This window comes from Labrus mixtus, chromosome 21, assembly GCF_963584025.1.
Source record: "Labrus mixtus chromosome 21, fLabMix1.1, whole genome shotgun sequence".
In the NCBI taxonomy this organism is placed as follows: domain Eukaryota; kingdom Metazoa; phylum Chordata; class Actinopteri; order Labriformes; family Labridae; genus Labrus; species Labrus mixtus.
The window spans coordinates 7,043,715-7,062,356 of NC_083632.1; the positions used below are offsets into that span (position 1 = coordinate 7,043,715).

General features: G+C 39.6%; 1 protein-coding gene across 4 annotated transcripts; it reads right to left on the reverse strand.

Annotated features, from left to right (window-relative positions):
- Window positions 1–1,273: 1,273 nt before the first annotated feature.
- fbxo11b (F-box protein 11b) lies at window positions 1,274–14,352 on the reverse strand. 4 transcript variants are annotated; one of them, XM_061027667.1, is made up of 22 exons: window positions 14,175–14,352; window positions 12,874–13,037; window positions 12,611–12,671; window positions 12,236–12,377; window positions 12,013–12,142; window positions 10,122–10,205; window positions 9,887–10,019; window positions 9,656–9,762; window positions 8,659–8,770; window positions 7,180–7,286; window positions 6,942–7,079; window positions 6,636–6,853; window positions 6,336–6,516; window positions 6,065–6,187; window positions 5,029–5,114; window positions 4,845–4,921; window positions 4,620–4,763; window positions 3,910–4,020; window positions 3,698–3,805; window positions 3,485–3,593; window positions 2,899–2,997; window positions 1,274–2,703 (listed from the first exon to the last, which is right to left on the reverse strand). In XM_061027667.1, the coding sequence occupies exons 1-22, from the start codon at window positions 14,260–14,262 to the stop codon at window positions 2,574–2,576; spliced, it is 2,652 nt and encodes an 883-aa protein (XP_060883650.1). In that variant the 5' UTR covers window positions 14,263–14,352; the 3' UTR covers window positions 1,274–2,573. The 4 variants fall into 4 exon arrangements, with proteins under 4 accessions (XP_060883650.1, XP_060883648.1, XP_060883649.1 ...); XM_061027665.1 differs by having other exon boundaries at window positions 12,590–12,671; XM_061027666.1 differs by having other exon boundaries at window positions 12,236–12,380; window positions 14,175–14,351.
- Between the last annotated feature and the right edge of the window lie 4,290 nt (window positions 14,353–18,642).

Sequence of the window (18,642 nt, forward strand, 5' to 3'; positions counted from 1 at the left end):
CTTCTTGTACTGTTGTAAATCTTTCCACATTCTTTATATTTTTATGCTAAATTATATTTAATTTTCACAGACACTGTTTTATCAACAGTTCGATCTGCACATTCTAATGTTTAAGGCTGCTTTATGATCTCAGTTGTAGAAATAATTGATGTAACGCATCAGGGCTACAAATCAAATTTATAAGTCCTACGGCTTCAGAGGAAATGCAGACCGCCTCTAATCTACATAAATCAGCATTTCCACCTTCATGGAAGGATTCTTTTCTCACCCTATCCTGCCCTCTGAGGAATAATATGTACCTGCTGGAATATATGCAAGAGTGTCATCATGACCCAACAGCAGGGACACAGTGACACTGGTAGAGAGTATAGGGCGGAGAAGGCTGTAGTTAAGTCAGTTATTTCTTCAAGTATTGATTTCTGAACTCATTCTCAATGAAAACTTTGGTATTCTGCTTAAAATGAATATGAGCAAGTGTTCTGAAATATTCTGCATCTTACCTTAATTGGTCATTTCCTGCAAATGAGAATATTATATTTGGAAATTGGGAGAAATGTTAACAGCAAAGCTTTTTTTTTTTTTTTTTACAGTTGTCTTTTCATTTTTTCCAGAGCTGTAGATGTATTGTGTTGGTTGCATTTTGTGTAGACGTAACCATGTTTTCATGAAATGTTTGTCAACAAGTACAACAGTGAATTATTTTAAATATAAAGGATGATAAAGTTGACAGCAAATTGATTGAAGAAATGAATCTGCCTTTGAAAGACTGATCCTTATTTTTAAATTATGTAGTTTTGTATTTAGCTTCCAAACAGTTTTCAATAATTAACTGAATACCTTTGGTTAGAATAAACAAACTTCAGTGGGCTTTAGGAGTCTGAAATAACATGAACATTTAAAAAGTAGGTTGCAGACTGTTGATAACTTTGCCACTGAGTATATGAGTCAGATGCTACATCTTTGAACCATTTAGAGTCTGATACTTGTGCGTATACTTCAGATGTTTGAAAACACTCCGGATATTTCATCACAAATAAATAATACAGCAATATCCCTGTTTGACAAAGTTCACTTTCACAAAACTAAAAACTCAACACAATAATCGCCAGCTTTTCTAAATACTGTTCAAGTATCTGAAAAAGTGTTTCTGTAAATAACTTTTCTCTGCAGTTATTTTCCACATACCACCTCCATGAGTTCTTTAACAACATATGGATTTAATCAAACAAAGCATTCATTATCAGTTCTGGTTGTGAATTTAAAGACAGACACATTTGATCTAATAAAGTTTTATTTTCTTAGAAATGGCCAGTTTCCTGTTTTCTTTTTTTTTCTTTCTAAGAAAGTATACCCCTTTTTGAATTCCAACTAGCATCTACATAATGGTTATTGAATACTTCACAATATATTAAGTCTAGATGTTATGGTACATGCATACGATTCAGGCTGCATGAGGAGCCACAGTCACCACGATACACGGGGGAGAGGGAGGGGGGAAGACGAGGGGGGAAGGGCTGCAGATCGACTCTTTAGTTCCAGTTCAAAGGAGCTCTGGCGCCTCCTATTGAAACCCTCTCCACAAAACACTGACTGCATCAAATCATAAACATATACACACACACACACACACACAACTTCCACTGTACACAACACACATTTACACACTCGCATACACACCTTTATACAACTGTGGAGCCCCTCCACCTGCTGTTTAAGCTAATATACTGGAGAGGGTTTTTAGTGTTTAAACGAGATTCTCTTTCACAGAAAGAACTTCATCACTGGGACGTCTGGAGTCTCTGCAGTCTGACGAGTGTCGGGTGGGGAGGGGGGACGCTAACCAAAGAAAAATAATAATAATTATAATAATAATATATAATAAAATAAAAGACATTCAAATACAGTCAGCTTTTTGCTTGAAAATACAAAACTACATGAGAAAGCATTGAAATAAAATCCATTGATCTGAACATATATTTTTTTTAAAAAAGCCCAAGTGCTCCATCACACACACAATCTTGCTTTTTATCCACACACGACAGAGCAACATCCGCCCATCTGTTGCCTAGTTACAACTGCCTGGGAAGCCAATGGGGATGGCAGCTGCGAGGAAGCAGGAAGTCTCTTTGACAGCAGTTCATGTGAAGAAGAAGAAGAAAAAGAAGTGGGCCAGGGAGTAACACAGGGGGAACTTTATACGCATCCATCATCAGCCCTCATCTTCCATCTTCTTTGTCTTCAGACTGCAATAAGAAATACTCGAGCGAGGAATCTCTTGTGGCCTTTCTGTCCGTCTACTCTCAGCTCCACAGCTTCCTCTAGTGGTGTCTGCCCACACTGCAGCATGTTTGACTGCAGCGACAGGAAGCTGCTTCCTCTGCAGCCAATCTCACCTCGAGCCCGTCTGAGAGCACTGCAGTTACAGAGTCTCTCTGGGTCCTTATGGCTGCACGTGGACGTGTGTGTGTGGGTGTGTGTTACTGTGTGTGTGTGTGTGTGTGTGTGTGTATAGCTGTGTGCAATGTAATGTGTTTATATGCTTAAGTGAGAGGGTGTAACTAGACCGGACGCTTTCAGTTATGTTGAAGCGTGTTGGACTCGATGGGAGGTGCCGAGTCATACAGAGTGTCCGTGTCGTGTGTGGGCTCTCCGGCCAGCGTGCACGGGTTGGACAACGTCCCTGCTCCGCAGTCACAGAAAAACCTGAAGGGATGAAATATCAGAGCAAGTGAATAAGAGTTATTTTAAATAAGTTAAGAGTGTTTTTTTTTTTTTTTAATTGTAAGAAGCTCTTTTGAGACAGAGCAACAGCATTTTCAGTCTTTTCTTTATGATTGAATAGTATTTTTTGAATAAATTTTCCCCCCTTTATTTGTGTCAATACCAAGAAAGTCTCACCGATCGTGCCGTATAAACTCTACATCGTGCCCTTGGTGGCATTTCTTGATGCAGTTTACACAGATGGCGTTCCTATCTGTTGTGTTACAGGTGTGACATCTTGGAGACAAAAGAAAGAGAGGTACATTGACATACGGAAATGAGGGAAAATATGACTTTTACATTTTACAAACAACTGACCTGATAATTACTTTAACCTTTGCAGCCAACACAAAAATATTCATTGATTGGTAAACAAAATGTAAATTCCAATTTTGATGGGAAAAAAGTCAAAGAAGCACAATGTTTCAAATCTGTTCTTATAATCACATTGCTTTCAAACGGGTCTGTTTTCACTGCCATGTGTCTGTGATGATGCCTTAAATGTGTTGTTAGTATTTGTTGTTATTGATCCTATTTGATAAAGATCAGGCACGTAAAATAAACAATTGAATGCTTGACTAGACAGTTTTTGGCATTGCTGCCTTAAAACAAACTTAATATCAAGCTGATGTATACATAATTCCCCAGCAACTCTTTTTAAAGTTGATCATCTTTTACGCTTTGCTAAAAATACACATATTGCAGTGAACCTTTGACACATTACCTGTAGAAGTCGTGCATGGGGTAACTAGTGTAGCTGGAGATCTTGTAGAGACACTGTCCTCTGCTCACCGCCTTCTCGATCGCATCCTGATTATTCAGAATCTTATTATCTGATGGCAAATTAACAGGGGGGTGTGATTAGAAAACAGATACAACAAAGCTTGTAAGCAGACTGGACAAAAGTGACAAAATTTAAACACAGCAGCATGTTCACCTTTCATGGTGACGTTAACTCCCGAGGCCAGAAACAGGCCTCCAAAGCGGTTGTTAAAGATCTGGTTTCCCTCCAGCGTGGCTGTGGCGTGGTTTGTGATTTCGATACCTGGAGAAGACGACAGTTTTTCGTAAGCACAAAATAACAGCAAACTATTTAAAATTGAAGTCATGCGTGTTCAAATCAAATGGATTTAGAGGGAAAAATCTTACCAGCAGCAAAGCCGTCAAAAATGCGGTTCTTGCGGAGGATTGGATGGCTGTTGGTGCTGATCAGCACGCCGGCCTGAGCGTTTCTGAAGATATCATTCTCTTCCAGCAAACCTTGAAAGAAAAAAGGTATTTATAAATGAAAGTGAAACAAACTCAAGCAAGACCAGAGAAAAATCACAACAGACACAAATGAAAGTAAACTAATATTATTCTTCTGCATTGCATCGTTTGCCGTACTTGCGGTCTTGGCACAAACGCCTGACTTGCACATTTCCATCATAGAGAAACTACGAAGGGCTGGGCATGAAACCAGTTTGTTTCTGGCTGCTGACTCAGAATGAATGTTGGTACTTGAAGGGCTACTGTGCTTGCATATTTGTCCTTCATTTTCTGTAGGAGTAAACATAAATATCCAATATAATCCTCCAAGTGTCATATGCCATAGTTTAAAGAGCTCAACACAGAAGCACTGAGCCCCCATTGCCAACTAGCATTTTGACTGTTATTTAAGATGGATGTAGACACAACAGTGCATGAGTAAAAATGTGCACAAAGGAAAGTATCTGTATAGATTCCACACATAAATTAACTCTGCCTCAGCAGGTATACAATATATTGTAGCACTTGAATGTAAAGATATAAAACTAAATAATAGGTTGATTGTTTAAGGTTTTCTTAATTATTTGGTTCCACAGATTGAGATGACGTACCTCTGCCTCCGTTGAAGATGCAGATCCCTCCATCTCTGCCATCATGGATCTTATTTCTTCTCAGGGTGGGGTTGCTGTCCGTCTTGATCCACACACCGGCCATGGCGTTGTCGAAGATCTCATTGTCCTCGATGAAACCAAGACCTGCGGTAAGAAACGGGTGAGATGTAAGAATCCACATCCCTACAAATGAGAAACAGAACAGTGAGAAAAACAAATACATACCCGAGTTGTAGACTAAAATCCCTCCATTCTGGCCTCCCCAGATTTTGTTGCGCCTGATCTTTGGATTGCTCCCCGTTCTGTCAAGATTCAATCAGAAAAAAGGGAAAGTTGGTGTTAAAGTCTGATGAATAATAATCTGATTTACATTTTTGTATTTCCAACCGGGAAAGAAAAATGTCCTTACCTTATTTGCACACCAGAGTACATGTGATTGTAGATATCATTGTCTTCCAACACACCGTGCCCATTGTCATAGAAATACACACCAACCTATGAGAAGACAAAAAAGGACAGGTCTTAGAGGATCATTTCTTAATAGTTAATCTATTAAAAAGAACATTAATAACATTATACATCGTCAGCCTTTCTAGTGCCCACCAGTTTTTCTTCAGCTGTGAAACTGCTGTGTGCTTTGAAACATAAAGAAAAGTCTAGTACGGTGAACTGAGATGTTTGATCCTGGAGTGACCTGGCTGGTGCACGAAGGAAGACGTGTTTAAGTTGTTATAGAAAGGCCTGTAAGTATGTAACGCCCATCAAAAACTAAAACATTAAACTACAACAATGGGATGCACCTCAGACTTTAGTGGTCATAAACATTCGGCTCTTCCGGGGTCGCACACCTTATTCAGACACGGACTTCCTAAAACTTATAACTGAGCTGTAGTAACACCCAATCAATACAAGAAGCTACATTTAAAAGGTTTTATAAAGATACCGCTATGTTGGCTTTTACACTGAGGTTCAGGTAAAACATGGAGTCCAAAGTCATCTGCTGGAAGAACTGTGTCACGACACAATTCCTAAAGTACCCAATTTAATGCGTTATACCCTTTTTTTTTTTGGAAGAAAAGTGAATTTAAACTTTTACACAACCATCAATCTAAGCTTATCTGACAACTTACCAAAGTTTAAAAGCAGCTTACCTTTGACATTAGACCTAAAGCTACGTCTAAAGAATCACCCCTAAGATACCAAGAGCTACAGTTAGAAATTAAAGGTTTAAGAAGCATCAAACGTAAATACGTTTAATATTGTTAATTGTTCTTTTAAATAAACTACTATTATTGTTATTATTATTATTATTATTATTATCTCTTGAATCAAGCCTGGAATCATCTTTAACATGGTACCAAGAAAGAGCTGAGGACATAAAACTAAAAAGCATGAGATTTAATTGAAGGTATTTTTTTTCAGGGGTTCAACCATGTCACTTTTACCTGTTTGCCACTGTGGATGCGGTTCTTTCGGAGGACTGGAGTGCTGCCTGTGGTCACCCAGACTCCAGCCAGTGTGTTGCTGTAAACCTCGTTCTCCTCGATCACCCCCTGACCTTTCTCATGCTGGGAAACAAAACACAGATGAGGCTGTCAAAAACTGATATATGGGGTTTCATCTTTGAATATAAGCTGAAAAAAAGGGAACTTTCTGACATCAAAGTTACATCCTAACCAATAAAATGACATGTTTTTAAAAATGACAGGTTTTTACCACATAGATGCCCCCATGCTGTCCATCGTGGATCTTGTTGTGCCGTACAATTGGGCAGCTGTTGGTTCGAATTTGGATTCCCGCCAAGGCGTTGCCATAGATATCATTACTCTCTATCAATCCCCGTCCGTCTCCAAATATGTACACCCCTCCTTGGTTACCGTTGAATATAGCATTTCCCCTAAAAAACAAAGGATTACAAACTGTGAGAATCTTACAACTACATGGTCTGTATCAAAAGCCCCCCCCCCCCCATACAGGATCACTATAAATGCAGTCCTGTTTGAAGTGTGTCCTCACCGTATCGTAGGGTCACTATTGGACGTGATCCATACCCCAGCAAAATTGTTGGCATAGATTTTGTTCTCTATAAACTGCCCTCGGCCTTTCTCGTGGACGTAGATGCCGCCTGTTTGCCCGTGATGGATCTCACAACGCACCACTGTTGGGTTGGCGTAGGCCTTCACCTCGAAGCCTGCTATACGGTTTCTGTGGATGTTACAGTTTTCAAAGTAACCCTGAAACCCAGAAAGGAAGACGAGTTAGACGAGTCTGTGGTGTCACTCATAGTAAGAACATCTATGTACGCAGTGAAAGCTTGTTTACCATGCCGTGATCGAAGGTGAACACTCCGACATCTCGTCCATGATGGATGTGGTTACGTCTAATGATGGGATTACCGTGGTTTTTCACCCATATTCCTGCTAGTGCGTTGTTGCTGATTTCATTGTCTTCATAAATGCCCTGAGAGAGAAAAAAAAAACAGAACCTCTCTGAACACTTCTGCCTGCATGTTTTCAAATCATTAGTGTAACTATCGTGGAGGGAAACGTTCATTTCTTACCTGTGCATGGTCTGTGATGTAGAGTCCTACGTTCTCACAGTCACTGATGTTGCAGTGTTTGATGGTTGGACACGCCCCCTGGCCGCTCACACACACAGCTGAACCCACTAAACATGAGAAGAAAAAAAGTTGTCACACTACAGCAGGGCTTCAAGTTTTGATCACTCACATCTGTCCAAAAAATGAGCAGATAAACACAATCCAACCCTCAAACATACTCAGTAAAGTTTCATCATTACTACAGTCATGAAATAATTTCCTGCTGATTGACACACGCACGCATCAGACACGTGGGCCAACTGCAGCCAAACATGTTATTCTGTGTTACCATCAGCAAGCTAGAATCCTTATAATAATAATTTAGACTTATATAGCACTTTTCTAAATACTAAAAGAACCATAACAAGGATGATGACACAAAAATGTATTATTGATGTACCGGTACATAAAAATGAAAGTGCTGCCAAATCATGCATCGTAAAAAAACAAGAGAGTGTATCATAAAACAAAAACATAATTCCAGATAATAGAAACAAAGCAGAGGCAGAGATTACAAAGAAGTAGCACAGTTTCTGTTTTTAACTTCCATTAGCAAATGGAGACTGCAAACCATAAATAGGCTAAGTAACTGTCATTTCCAAGTCTGTCCAGAAACTGTAGATTTGTACGTGTATTTCTCCAATTTTTTATCTGAAATTGTTTGAACTGCAAGCCGAGTAAGAACATTGTCAGGGCAGCTGCCAGCAACAGAACAAAGAAAGGTTGGTCATTTGAAACGCAGGGTCTATCTTCCCTCTTTCATTATGGTGGGCACAAGTTGCATATCTGACATTATTCTCATAATGAAAACAATATGTATTTAACAACTGTGACATCTGCATTGCGGGGGGAAAATTCATTCACAACCATCTCTCGCAACACATGACGGATTGATGCCTTGATGCTAAAGTGGCGAGACTTTTCATGCTAGATGGCTGTTGAAAGACTACAAATATGAGAAACTGAGTGACATGACCCAGGTGGAAAGACACTATGTGTTTATATATATTTTACACTGTGCAGTACTGGAAAAGTGCTGCACAAACAAAACAGCCTATTTTGTTTTCCTAAAGAAAAACAAACAGTCATTATTAAAATATAAAAAAACACTGCCTTAGGTTGTATTTGGGTTTCCAGTCCAAGACCCAAATTATAAATATAGTCCCTCATCCTGGGACATAATGAACACTCATTCATCACACATCGATTAACCACAATTAGGGGAGCTGTCCACTTTACAACTATAGCAACAATGGCTCTGAGATGTAAAACAGACGTAAACATACACACAAACACCCAACAGTTTCATGCAAAACAATACAAGACGCCTGCATCCAATACTTATTCATTGAAGCATCAGTCAACAAGATGATCGCTACACAGACCTAATTTAGAGCTGCTAAAGTACAGGTGATTACTGTGTGTGTGTATGTGTGTTACCTGTGCACGTTGAGCGGATGATGCAGTGGTCGATGTTAGGGCTGCAGTTGACTGTGATCTCCAGACAGTGGTGGGCGTTATGGTGCTGCGCCGACTTATCGTCAGGATTAAACTGGAGAAGAGGAGCAGCAGAGGTCAGACATTAGCCGCGCTCACTAACAACGCGTCAAGCTTCTCTCCACCCACCAGATCCACACTGACTCTCCGTACAGGAGGAATCAGAGTAACACATACAAGTGGCTGATACAGTAGCAGGACATTAACAAGAGACATACAATAAATCAATATGTCACATATTCATAAGGTGCAATGAGGTTACAACAGATGGAAAACCACGACACCATAAATGCTTATAATAAATTGTCTAAAACGAAAAACTTACAAAGAAAATCAATGTGATTTCTTTTGGTTATCAGTTTAACAACATCTCAAACGCCAGACAAAAACTAATGTTTTGATCTGGTCTGTGTAAGAGGCATTGTGTGCCATCAAGTTCAACTCACTTCTTTTAACTTGTCTCATCTATCTACTCCCTGAGCTCTTTAATTTAAATGGCTCTTTAAAATTTCAATGAATTAACAAACTCACAAGTTAACCATCTTTTTATAAGTTCAGAGAGCACAAAGCGTTGTTTAAGAATGGCCAAACAAGAGTTCAGAAGAAAAGGCATCTTCATTTACTGTAAAGGATGGAAAAGAAAAGCAGCAAGTTCTTTAAAAACAAGTCTTATTTAAGTGGCTCACGGTTTCTTTTTCCAATGTGTCATTTATTTTGACCAGTGAGTTCATTGAGGGAGAATTATCACTCATCATCAATTGACTGTTCTTGAATGTTATGTCCCGTGAAACACATCACAATGACTTGATCAATAACTAAAAATAAATAATAATCTAGAAGCTAAGATTTAGATTTCATCTGTGTCTATAATTATACTACAGCCATCCACAAGCTGTGTGAAAGATATAACTATTAAGCGTAGGTTGAGATCTGTGTTTACCTTGATGGTCATGTATCCCACATAGGTGTCATCTGCTCCCTCCATGAAGACGAACGTTGAGTCTCTGGTGTTCTCTATTACCACCTTGTCTGCTACTTTACCGGGAGCTGAAGACAAAGCAGAGAGCACTCACTGACACCCTCACCCTGTCTTAGATGAGATATTGATTGCATGCAGAACAAGCATCGTGAAAACGTCTAACGTACTTTTCAGTGAAGGAAGCACTCTTACCTGCACCGATCATGGTGATGGGGGACTCTATGTAAATCCACTCGTCTGTATAGATGCCAGAGTGCACGAAGATCAGACCTTCGAAATGGGCCTCTTGTACTCCACCCAGTGCGTCTTCGATGGTGTCATAATACTGCAGGAGAAAGACACAAACACTTTCAGGTAGAATACACACGAACTGTAAGTCATCAGTAGGTAGACCGGAAAGGAGGATTTGTCTTTGACTTTGACTTACCAGCATATTCTCTCTGCCTTTGTATCTGCCGGGGTTACTGTAGAAATGCTCCGCAAAGCCTGGTTTTACATGGGCACCTTTATACTGCAACACAGAAAAACCACAAGGGTCAAAAAAGTTCCTACACATGAACTGGTCCAAACTTGACTAGTGGTAACCTTTCCAAACACAATGTAAAACGTTTTGAACCCTCAAACTTATTTGATTTCCTTTTCATGTTGAAACATTATTTATTTCCACATTAAAACACAGGATATTATACTCTGATTGTAATTGCCACTATTGCATTTGAACTGTGAAAAGGAATGTGAAGGAGATACAGACCTTAAAGTAAATTCCCTTCTTTGACTCAGATATTTATGTTAAACTTCTCATGGCAAATACTGCTATATGCAATTTATGAGTATAATTAATCAAAGAACATGTTACTTCTAAGATTGATTTTCAATTGCTTAGAGCTGTATCTTTTTTTTAAAATATTGCGCTATACAAACAGTTGCCATCAAAGGGACAGTGAGCATGGATTTTGGCATGAGAACTTTGTTAAACAAATAAAATATTATTCCCCCTCTTTGCAGACTGAAGATGTATACGGCTTGTAAACTTTTCACACAGACATTTTATTCCACAAGTCGATTACAACAAAGGCCAAACGTCTGAAAAAATTAATGAACTTATGTGTAGAAAGGGTATGGCTGCTTTCATGTTTCCCATGTTACGTGCCCCCTGGCGTAAACCATGGTGTCCATAAATGTTTATAAATAACAAACATCCACAGAACAACAAGGCAGTGCCATAGAGCTACAGATTGAAGAGTTATTAGAATACATGGAAGAGTGTTAACAGGAAGAAGGACTCAGTTCAATTTGCATGGCTGCGCTCAATGTTTTGAAATTAACTGAACACTATAATCAGTAAGCATTAGGGCTGCTCGATTCTTTCAAAAATCATAATCATGATTGTTATGATTGATACTGAGATCACGATCATTAAACACAATAACTCTTTGATTTTACAACATCTGCATCACAAGCATTTATCAAACACTCTGAACACTTTTACATTCTGAATAAATGAAAATACATTAGAGACAAAGTATCATATATCCATTAAGTCTGTTTCGGTGTGGTGGGGCTGTAATCTTGTGGCTAAAATGTAACAACAAACACTTTGAAACAGCTCCCACACATATGTATGTGGACAAAAACATACAACACAGCATCCAGCACAGAAATCATTTAATCTCGATTGTCTTGTTTTCATGATGGTCAGTAGCCAAAATGGTAATTGAAACTATTAATTGGTCAGCCCTTGAAGTAAGCATGATAGTCTCCTGAGGATCTTATGACAATGTTAAGTCCACAACAAGCACTATATTAACATAATATGGTAATGATTTTAACGGCCAGACATGAAGTACTACGCATGTTATTATTGACACAGCAATAGAACAACATTGTGAACACATGTAACCAAAACAAATGGATGTGTCTGTGGATGAGCTAACAGCATTCATTGAGAGAATAAACCAGTTCTGGGAGCGGTGTGTCGTTTTATCAAATTATCTCCAGTCAAGAAACGTTTTCAAGGATCAGCTTTTAAAAAGATTTAACAGAACTGCCTGATTCTGTTTCGAGAGAACAATAGCATAGGAATAGAAACAAAAAAGTTAATCTTGTGACTAAATTTCCCCAGTGAAACTTAAGAAACAAACTTATATCGAGTGTCTTTCTAATGAATCCCCCGAAGGTAGGATCTAATACCAAAGCTTTACAATAACAGCACGTTGCTTACTGTTGAAAACTAGAAACAAATTAGACTATTGAGAGTACATTCCTTCTTTCTTTTTTATAACCATAAATCACCACACAAACGTAAAAGGCAGACTTACCAGCTGTTGGAAGCTCTCCTTCCAGGGGTTTGGGTTTTCATGCTCCTCAGGGCTGACCTGGTAGAATCTGCCGGGCTCAGGGTGCATCATGGGACGTGTGTACTCAAAAACCTCCATATATAGACGCTTCCTATGATAGTAAATACCATTTAATATTAGTTGTCGTCTTTATCAGAATATTAAATATAAATCAGGAAGTTTTCATCTCTTCAGCAGCACTGACCATAGGATGGGGTCATTGGCTAGCTGGCTGAATCTCTTGCATACACAAGCTGCCTGACAGAGATCCTGTTCCAGTAAGTAGGAGAAGATCTTCAAAACAACCTCATCTGGAAGCTTCTGCTGCAGATACTGTTCTGCTGGGGCTGCTAAAAACACACAAATACAGACACACACTCGTGATTTAAGATTTAGGATTTTTGTCTTTCCTCTGAGCACATGCAACTGTGAGATTATGTTATTTGATAGATTTCGAAAAAAAACAAAAAGATTTACGAGTACAAACATATAACTTAATTAATGGCTCAACAAAGAGCTAATGCTCTCCTTGCTCCAGTTGCGGAGCTTTGACACACACCTGGCAGGTCGTGGCTCTTACCGGACACTCGTGCCCGCTTGGCTCGATGGCCAAAGGCTTCTGTTGATGAAGTGGAAGCTCCCTGTAAAAGAGAGGAATAAGATATTAGCTTCATGCCAAGATTAAAGCACCAAGTAAGCAACTCTGAAATTGAGCACTGTGTCACAAAAAACATCATCCCATTAAAGAGGAAGACACTTTATCAGCGATTCTCTCTTGAACAAAAGCGAGATTCCGCAGGGATGCACAGTGCAATGTTTACAGAAAATATGTTATAGTCTAACCTCCATTGGGCCCTTGCTGGGGCAGGCAGAGGCGGTAGCAGAGGCAGCAGCGGTTCTCTTGGGAAGCAGGGTCTTGCGTCGAAGCTGGTAGGGACTGTTCTGAGCTCCTGGACCGGACTCCTCAATAGCCATCTCTGCTGCAGCTGCTGCAGGAGCCTCCTCATCTGGACAGAAAACACATAGACATTGTCTATACAAACACGAGCACTTTGAATGCACAGAGCTGCCATAATGAACATGCAATATGTGTGACACAGAAAACTCAGTGGGATTTTCTTTAAAAATTGTATGCATTCCTCTTCTCTTTTGTTATCACTCACATTTCTCCAGTAGTTGCATCTAAAGCTGACACTCCTTACTACAAATGACACAATGGTGTGCACTCGGCTAACATGCAGTATTCACAGTGCGCAGGCTAACACACCGGGGTAATATAGTGGGGTAAGGCAAGACAAAGGTTAGTGATTGATAATGACAGATGCAACCCCCCCTCCCCTGCAACCACATTTTTTTTTTTTACGTCTAGTCATTCTCAACACGTATCGGACTGTGTGTGCAATTTGGGCCAGACAAGATCAGGCTCATCTTTATAGCTGTGGCTGTCAAAATTAAACTCGATCAAGACGAGCGGCTAAATGGCTACAAACTGAACTGCGTAGCTTGCAAATCCGCGGTGTAAACAAATCGAGGAGGCACTGCGAACAAGGAAGGGGATATGGTCTCATTTCTGCAGGCTGCATTAGCTCGAAAATGGGACACAGTGAATTCACTTTTAAAAAAAGTATCAGCAGCTGATCTGTGTGGGCCTCTTGTAGCCGGGGCAGCTAACTAGCACCCCCCCCCCCCTCTATTCGCTGCTAATGTTTTTGTTAACGTTACACCCCAAAAATGGCAGTCCGCAGATTTACACCCTCCGAATCGTTAGTGACAGCTGGGAATGCGGCGCCCGAGTAGACACGAAGGCTGCAGTCAGAGCATGTTGAAGTCAAGTATTATGAGGCATTTATGTTGACCGTGTGGTTAAATACGCATTACGTTTTGTGCGAAGACACCTCCCCCCCCCACCCCACTCCCCAACATCCCGTATAACCTGGTGAGCTAACTAGCAGTGGTGGCTAGGCTCGATCACTCAAGCCAAACAAAGCGCGGCCTGGCCTAAGCCACAGAGCAAAGAAGCCTCGGCTTTTCCTGCGTTAGCCCCACCGTAGTTGGTGGAGGAGACCCCGTAGCAGTGAGCTCGGGATTAAAACACCGACTGTTACCGCTTCTTGTTTAACCCGGGGGGGGGGGCCTTTGCTTACCTCTATCCCCGTTGTTCCGTTCGGGCTGCACCGGGCGCGGCCTCGACACTCGCCTGGGTCTCCTGTTGGTGGCTCTGACGGAGTTCATCTGGGGAGTTGGTTGTTGGAAAAAAAAAATAGGTTCGCTTATCCTCGACCACCCGCTTGCTAAATTTAGCCCACGACCCGAGCGCTACCAACCTGGACAGTCTATTTTTTTCCCCCCGCTACACCCAAAACAAACTGCGACCAAAACCCGCTGGTATTTTGGGGGGTGTAATCGCTTTTTTAGCCTCCTCCCTTGGTGTTACAGCTCTCTCCCCCCCCCGTATCGCTGCTCGGTGCCAGCTTCGTCTCAGACTGGAGCAGGAGGAGCCATTAACCCACACGGGAAACAATCGCGAGAAAAAGAAAGAGCAAGAGCATTCTGTCGACCAATTGCAATAGACGTTTTATACGCTGTTCCTTGCAGCGACCAATCAGGAGCTCCGTTTCAGTACTACTTGATAAACCTTTCTGTTGGGGTTCGGGATCGGTCAAGCGGAGATTTGATCAGTGATCAATGCATGGGCACACCACTGGACTCAGTAGCTAATTAAAACACTGCAAATGTTGTCGTTTATAGCCTACGTTAAGAGTATTTCACAACAGTGTATCATATTTACACAGGGTCGTTTTAACCCTTTAGAAATGTCAAAGAGCACAACCTTGGATTTGCCTGATTGTCTGCCTTTGTAATTGAAAATATAGGCCTATGTTTTTTTTTTTTTTTACCATCTAGGAGTGGAATCAGCTGCATATATTCTCTGCATATGGAGGGCCAAATTTAAGTAACATGATGAAAATGTGACAGCAGAAGACGCATGAACTGAGATGCTGCATGATACTTAATGGTAATGTTAATGGTAGAGCAAAAAATAAAATGTTCAATTTCTAGTTAAAATCTAATTATAACTTAGAGACTGATTAATGGAAGTAGCCTGTGTATGTTTTTAATGTTTAGTTTTCATGCAAATACAACATTAGGCCTATTATGTAATTAATAATGGATTTTTAAAATCAATAAGTGAAGAAATAATTTAGGCCTTTTAAACGCTGACAATAGGCTATTACTATTTAGCTGGAATTAACCTACAAGCAGTTGCACACACATGCTGGTATGAACTAATATTTAATCTTTATTACAATGATATGTTATTACATTTTTTTATTGTATATGTCAATAGAAACTAAGTGTTAAGTGAGTATTAAATCGTAGATTAAGAATGAAGTTTCCTCCGGGAGATAGGCCTTCACGTTTTGTTAATTAGTATCATTTTATACAATTTGACCACCAGAGGGCATCATTAGGCTATAAAACGATAAAGCTCGGTATCTCAAACTAGAAAATGACTCTAAGCCGAGTTTTGCTGAAAGGTTTTATGTAGGATTTAAATGTCGTCTCCTTTTTTTCCCCACACGGTGTCTAAAGATCTAAGATTTGTTCCCACACATTTCAACACCCAATAAAAGAATGATGAGTGTTAGTAATCTGTGCACAGAAGTTTGAGGACAATTATGCCTACATTACATTGATTTCTTCAGTGCATGAATAAATAATAGTAAAGTTGATCTTCTCTAGGTTTTGTCAGGGAAATAATAAAGTACATGCAGGAAATAGCTCAATGCCTAGTGATGATGTGGCCTTTAGTTAGAAGAAGGGAGAGACATATGTGGATTTCCTACCTAAATGTTAAAGTAGTTAACGTCAAGTATCCCATGAGGAGACACAACAGCAGCATACTCTTTCTATTAATGGCTTCTTCTCTTGCCGTAGACCAAAATGTGTCCCAGTACTCCACTGCGCTCAGTCTGTGGACTTTAATGAACCTCAGCGCTGCATGTGAGCAGATGAGGAGAGGGAGTTTTTCAGGAGGCTTTTTTTCATACACTGAGCTGCAAAGAAACATCTCACTGAGACCAAATAAAGTCAGAACTTAATAACAAATATAACATTTGTGTTGCATGTCATCTCTGATGCAACTATTATGTCTTTTTTAAATGATAGTGCATGTTAGCAAAGACTGGTGGTTTATACAGACACATGTTATTGTTCAGTTGAATCTACTTTAATGCATGTTTTTGTGTCTAAATGTCTTTAAATATTTTTATTTATGTAATGTTCTAATAATTAAATAAATTAAGATCCTTTTGTCACAGATTGGGATTTCAATCTGAGTTTATGCATTCTGAGTTTTCCACATTACTTTGACAATTAGTATTCATTGGGTTTAATTTTACATCTATGTTGTGTATTCCTGTGTAATCTTTATTTTTATCTTAATTTTTCAATTACAATACTTTCTGACTTCATGTGACTATATGAGCTCGTGCATATATTATTTATCGTTGTAAGGCACTCAAAGCTGTATTTCTTACACTTTTTGTTTACTATTCTAGTTTTTGTTTTTGCATATTCAAAGTGTCTGCAGAGAGGCCGAATTTTACGAATTAGCCAGAGAGAATTCAAAAACAATCATGCAGTAGGAGCACCCCCTGCTGGTAAAAGACTATACTGCATGCACAGGATCAGTGTTGGCATGTAGGAGGCAGTGTATCCATATCAATGAGCTGGACTCAGATTCCTTTTTGCAGCTGCAGCCTTGAAACCCCGGGTTCCTTGCCTCTCAGTGTGTGTGAGCCTTATCAAGCTGTCGTGTCCATCCTCCTGTAATAAGCAGAAGGAGCAGCTGTGTAGTCTGCCCCTCAGTCACGCACCCAGCCCACCCTTGCACCTCAAGCAGAGGTTGGTGGGGTCACTTTGTCCTTGAAAGCGTTTGGCTGCTGCGAAGGACAGAAAAATCTCTAGATAAAGACAGCAAGTTAGAGCATGTGTGTTTTTCCTTTATTTCTTTTCAGAGCACTCTCTCCTTCAGTTTAAAAACTTTATATAAGCATACACATATAATTATGATCATTTAAAAACAACAAGAAATACAACATTCGCCCGTAAAAAAAACACTTAAAAATGGCACATGATACTAATTTATAAACTATAAAAAAAAATGAAATGACAGATAATTACACACAATACATTGAAAAAGTGAGAAACTGAAGGTTAGGCGACATGTTGGAGGCTTGTAGAGCTACAGCAGACAGCGTGTATGAGTGGATTATTAATGAGTGGGTCCCCGTGGTGTGCTTCCTAATGAATATCATTCAATCATGATGTTGAATGTTAAAAGGATGTTGATTTCTTGATGTGAACATGTGCGGCATCCCGAGAGTCCAACCTTTATGAAACTCTTTGAAAGTACTTCGCATTATCTTGAGACAGCAGATGGAGGCATTTGCAGAAGACGTCCCCTGAAAGTGAAGTCATTATACCTCGTCTTCTACTTTCATTTATCCTCTAAATTGTCATTATGCAGTAAACTCCACCCATGTTGTGCTCAAGGAATAATCTAGGACAGACATTTGACCTAGATTTGGTAAAAGAATCTGCAGTTCACCTGTAGCTATCTTTACATGGATTTGTACACACACTATGAATACAGTGAAGTTTACACATTTGTATTTTTTGGCAGATCAGAGGTACAGGCAACTAATAAGAGATACATGAAAACCAACAAAATTGAATGTGAATAGGCATACAAAAGATACGTTGGTTTAATATTTGAATATATAGCAGCAGAGGTGGGGGGTCTTTTTATGCCTTTATTTAACAGGACAGTGGATAGTGTATAAAATCAGGGAGTGAGAGTGAGTGGGGAGTGACATGCAGGAATGGAGCCACAGGTTGAACACAAACCTGGGCACAACACTTGAATGATTATAGCCTCCGTACATAGGATGCGACCTAACCGCTAGGCCATCCTGCGCTCCCTTGTTTCTGTACTCTAATAAAGTTTCAGTGTCGTATAAAACAGAAAAACACAAAGCCACTCTCTTGTTAAATAATTAAAATGCCTTTATTTTCATGGCATGGGCATGTAGATATTAAAATTAACTGATGCTTTTTGGCATCAAGCCTTCATCAGCAAATCAGTAAAAAGGCTTTCACATGCAGAAAACTCCTGAAAAACTTTGGATATTTCCAGGAGGCGCTGTATGTGTGAACACACACAGCCACATTTTTCACTCAAAGTCAAAGTCAGGAAATATTGTTTTCCAGATGAAGGCTTGATGCTGAAATGCGTTATGGTTTGTTTTATTTTCTACATCATCATGCTATGAAAATAAAGGCATTTTAATTGTTTAATAAAGAGTGCCTTGGAGATTTTTCTTGTTTTATAAGATTGTATAGTATCCCTATCTCAAGAGCTCCTCAAACACACACTCCTTTGGGTTCAAAAAGCTCTCAGAAAAAAATGTGTTCATACTGAACCACAATTTTTACTGAAGCCAAACATTACACAAATCTCCCTTAATGGATGAGAGAGTAACACGGGGGAAATAAAAAATAAACACTGGGAAAAAAGACATAACATAACAAGATGAAAACTGACTA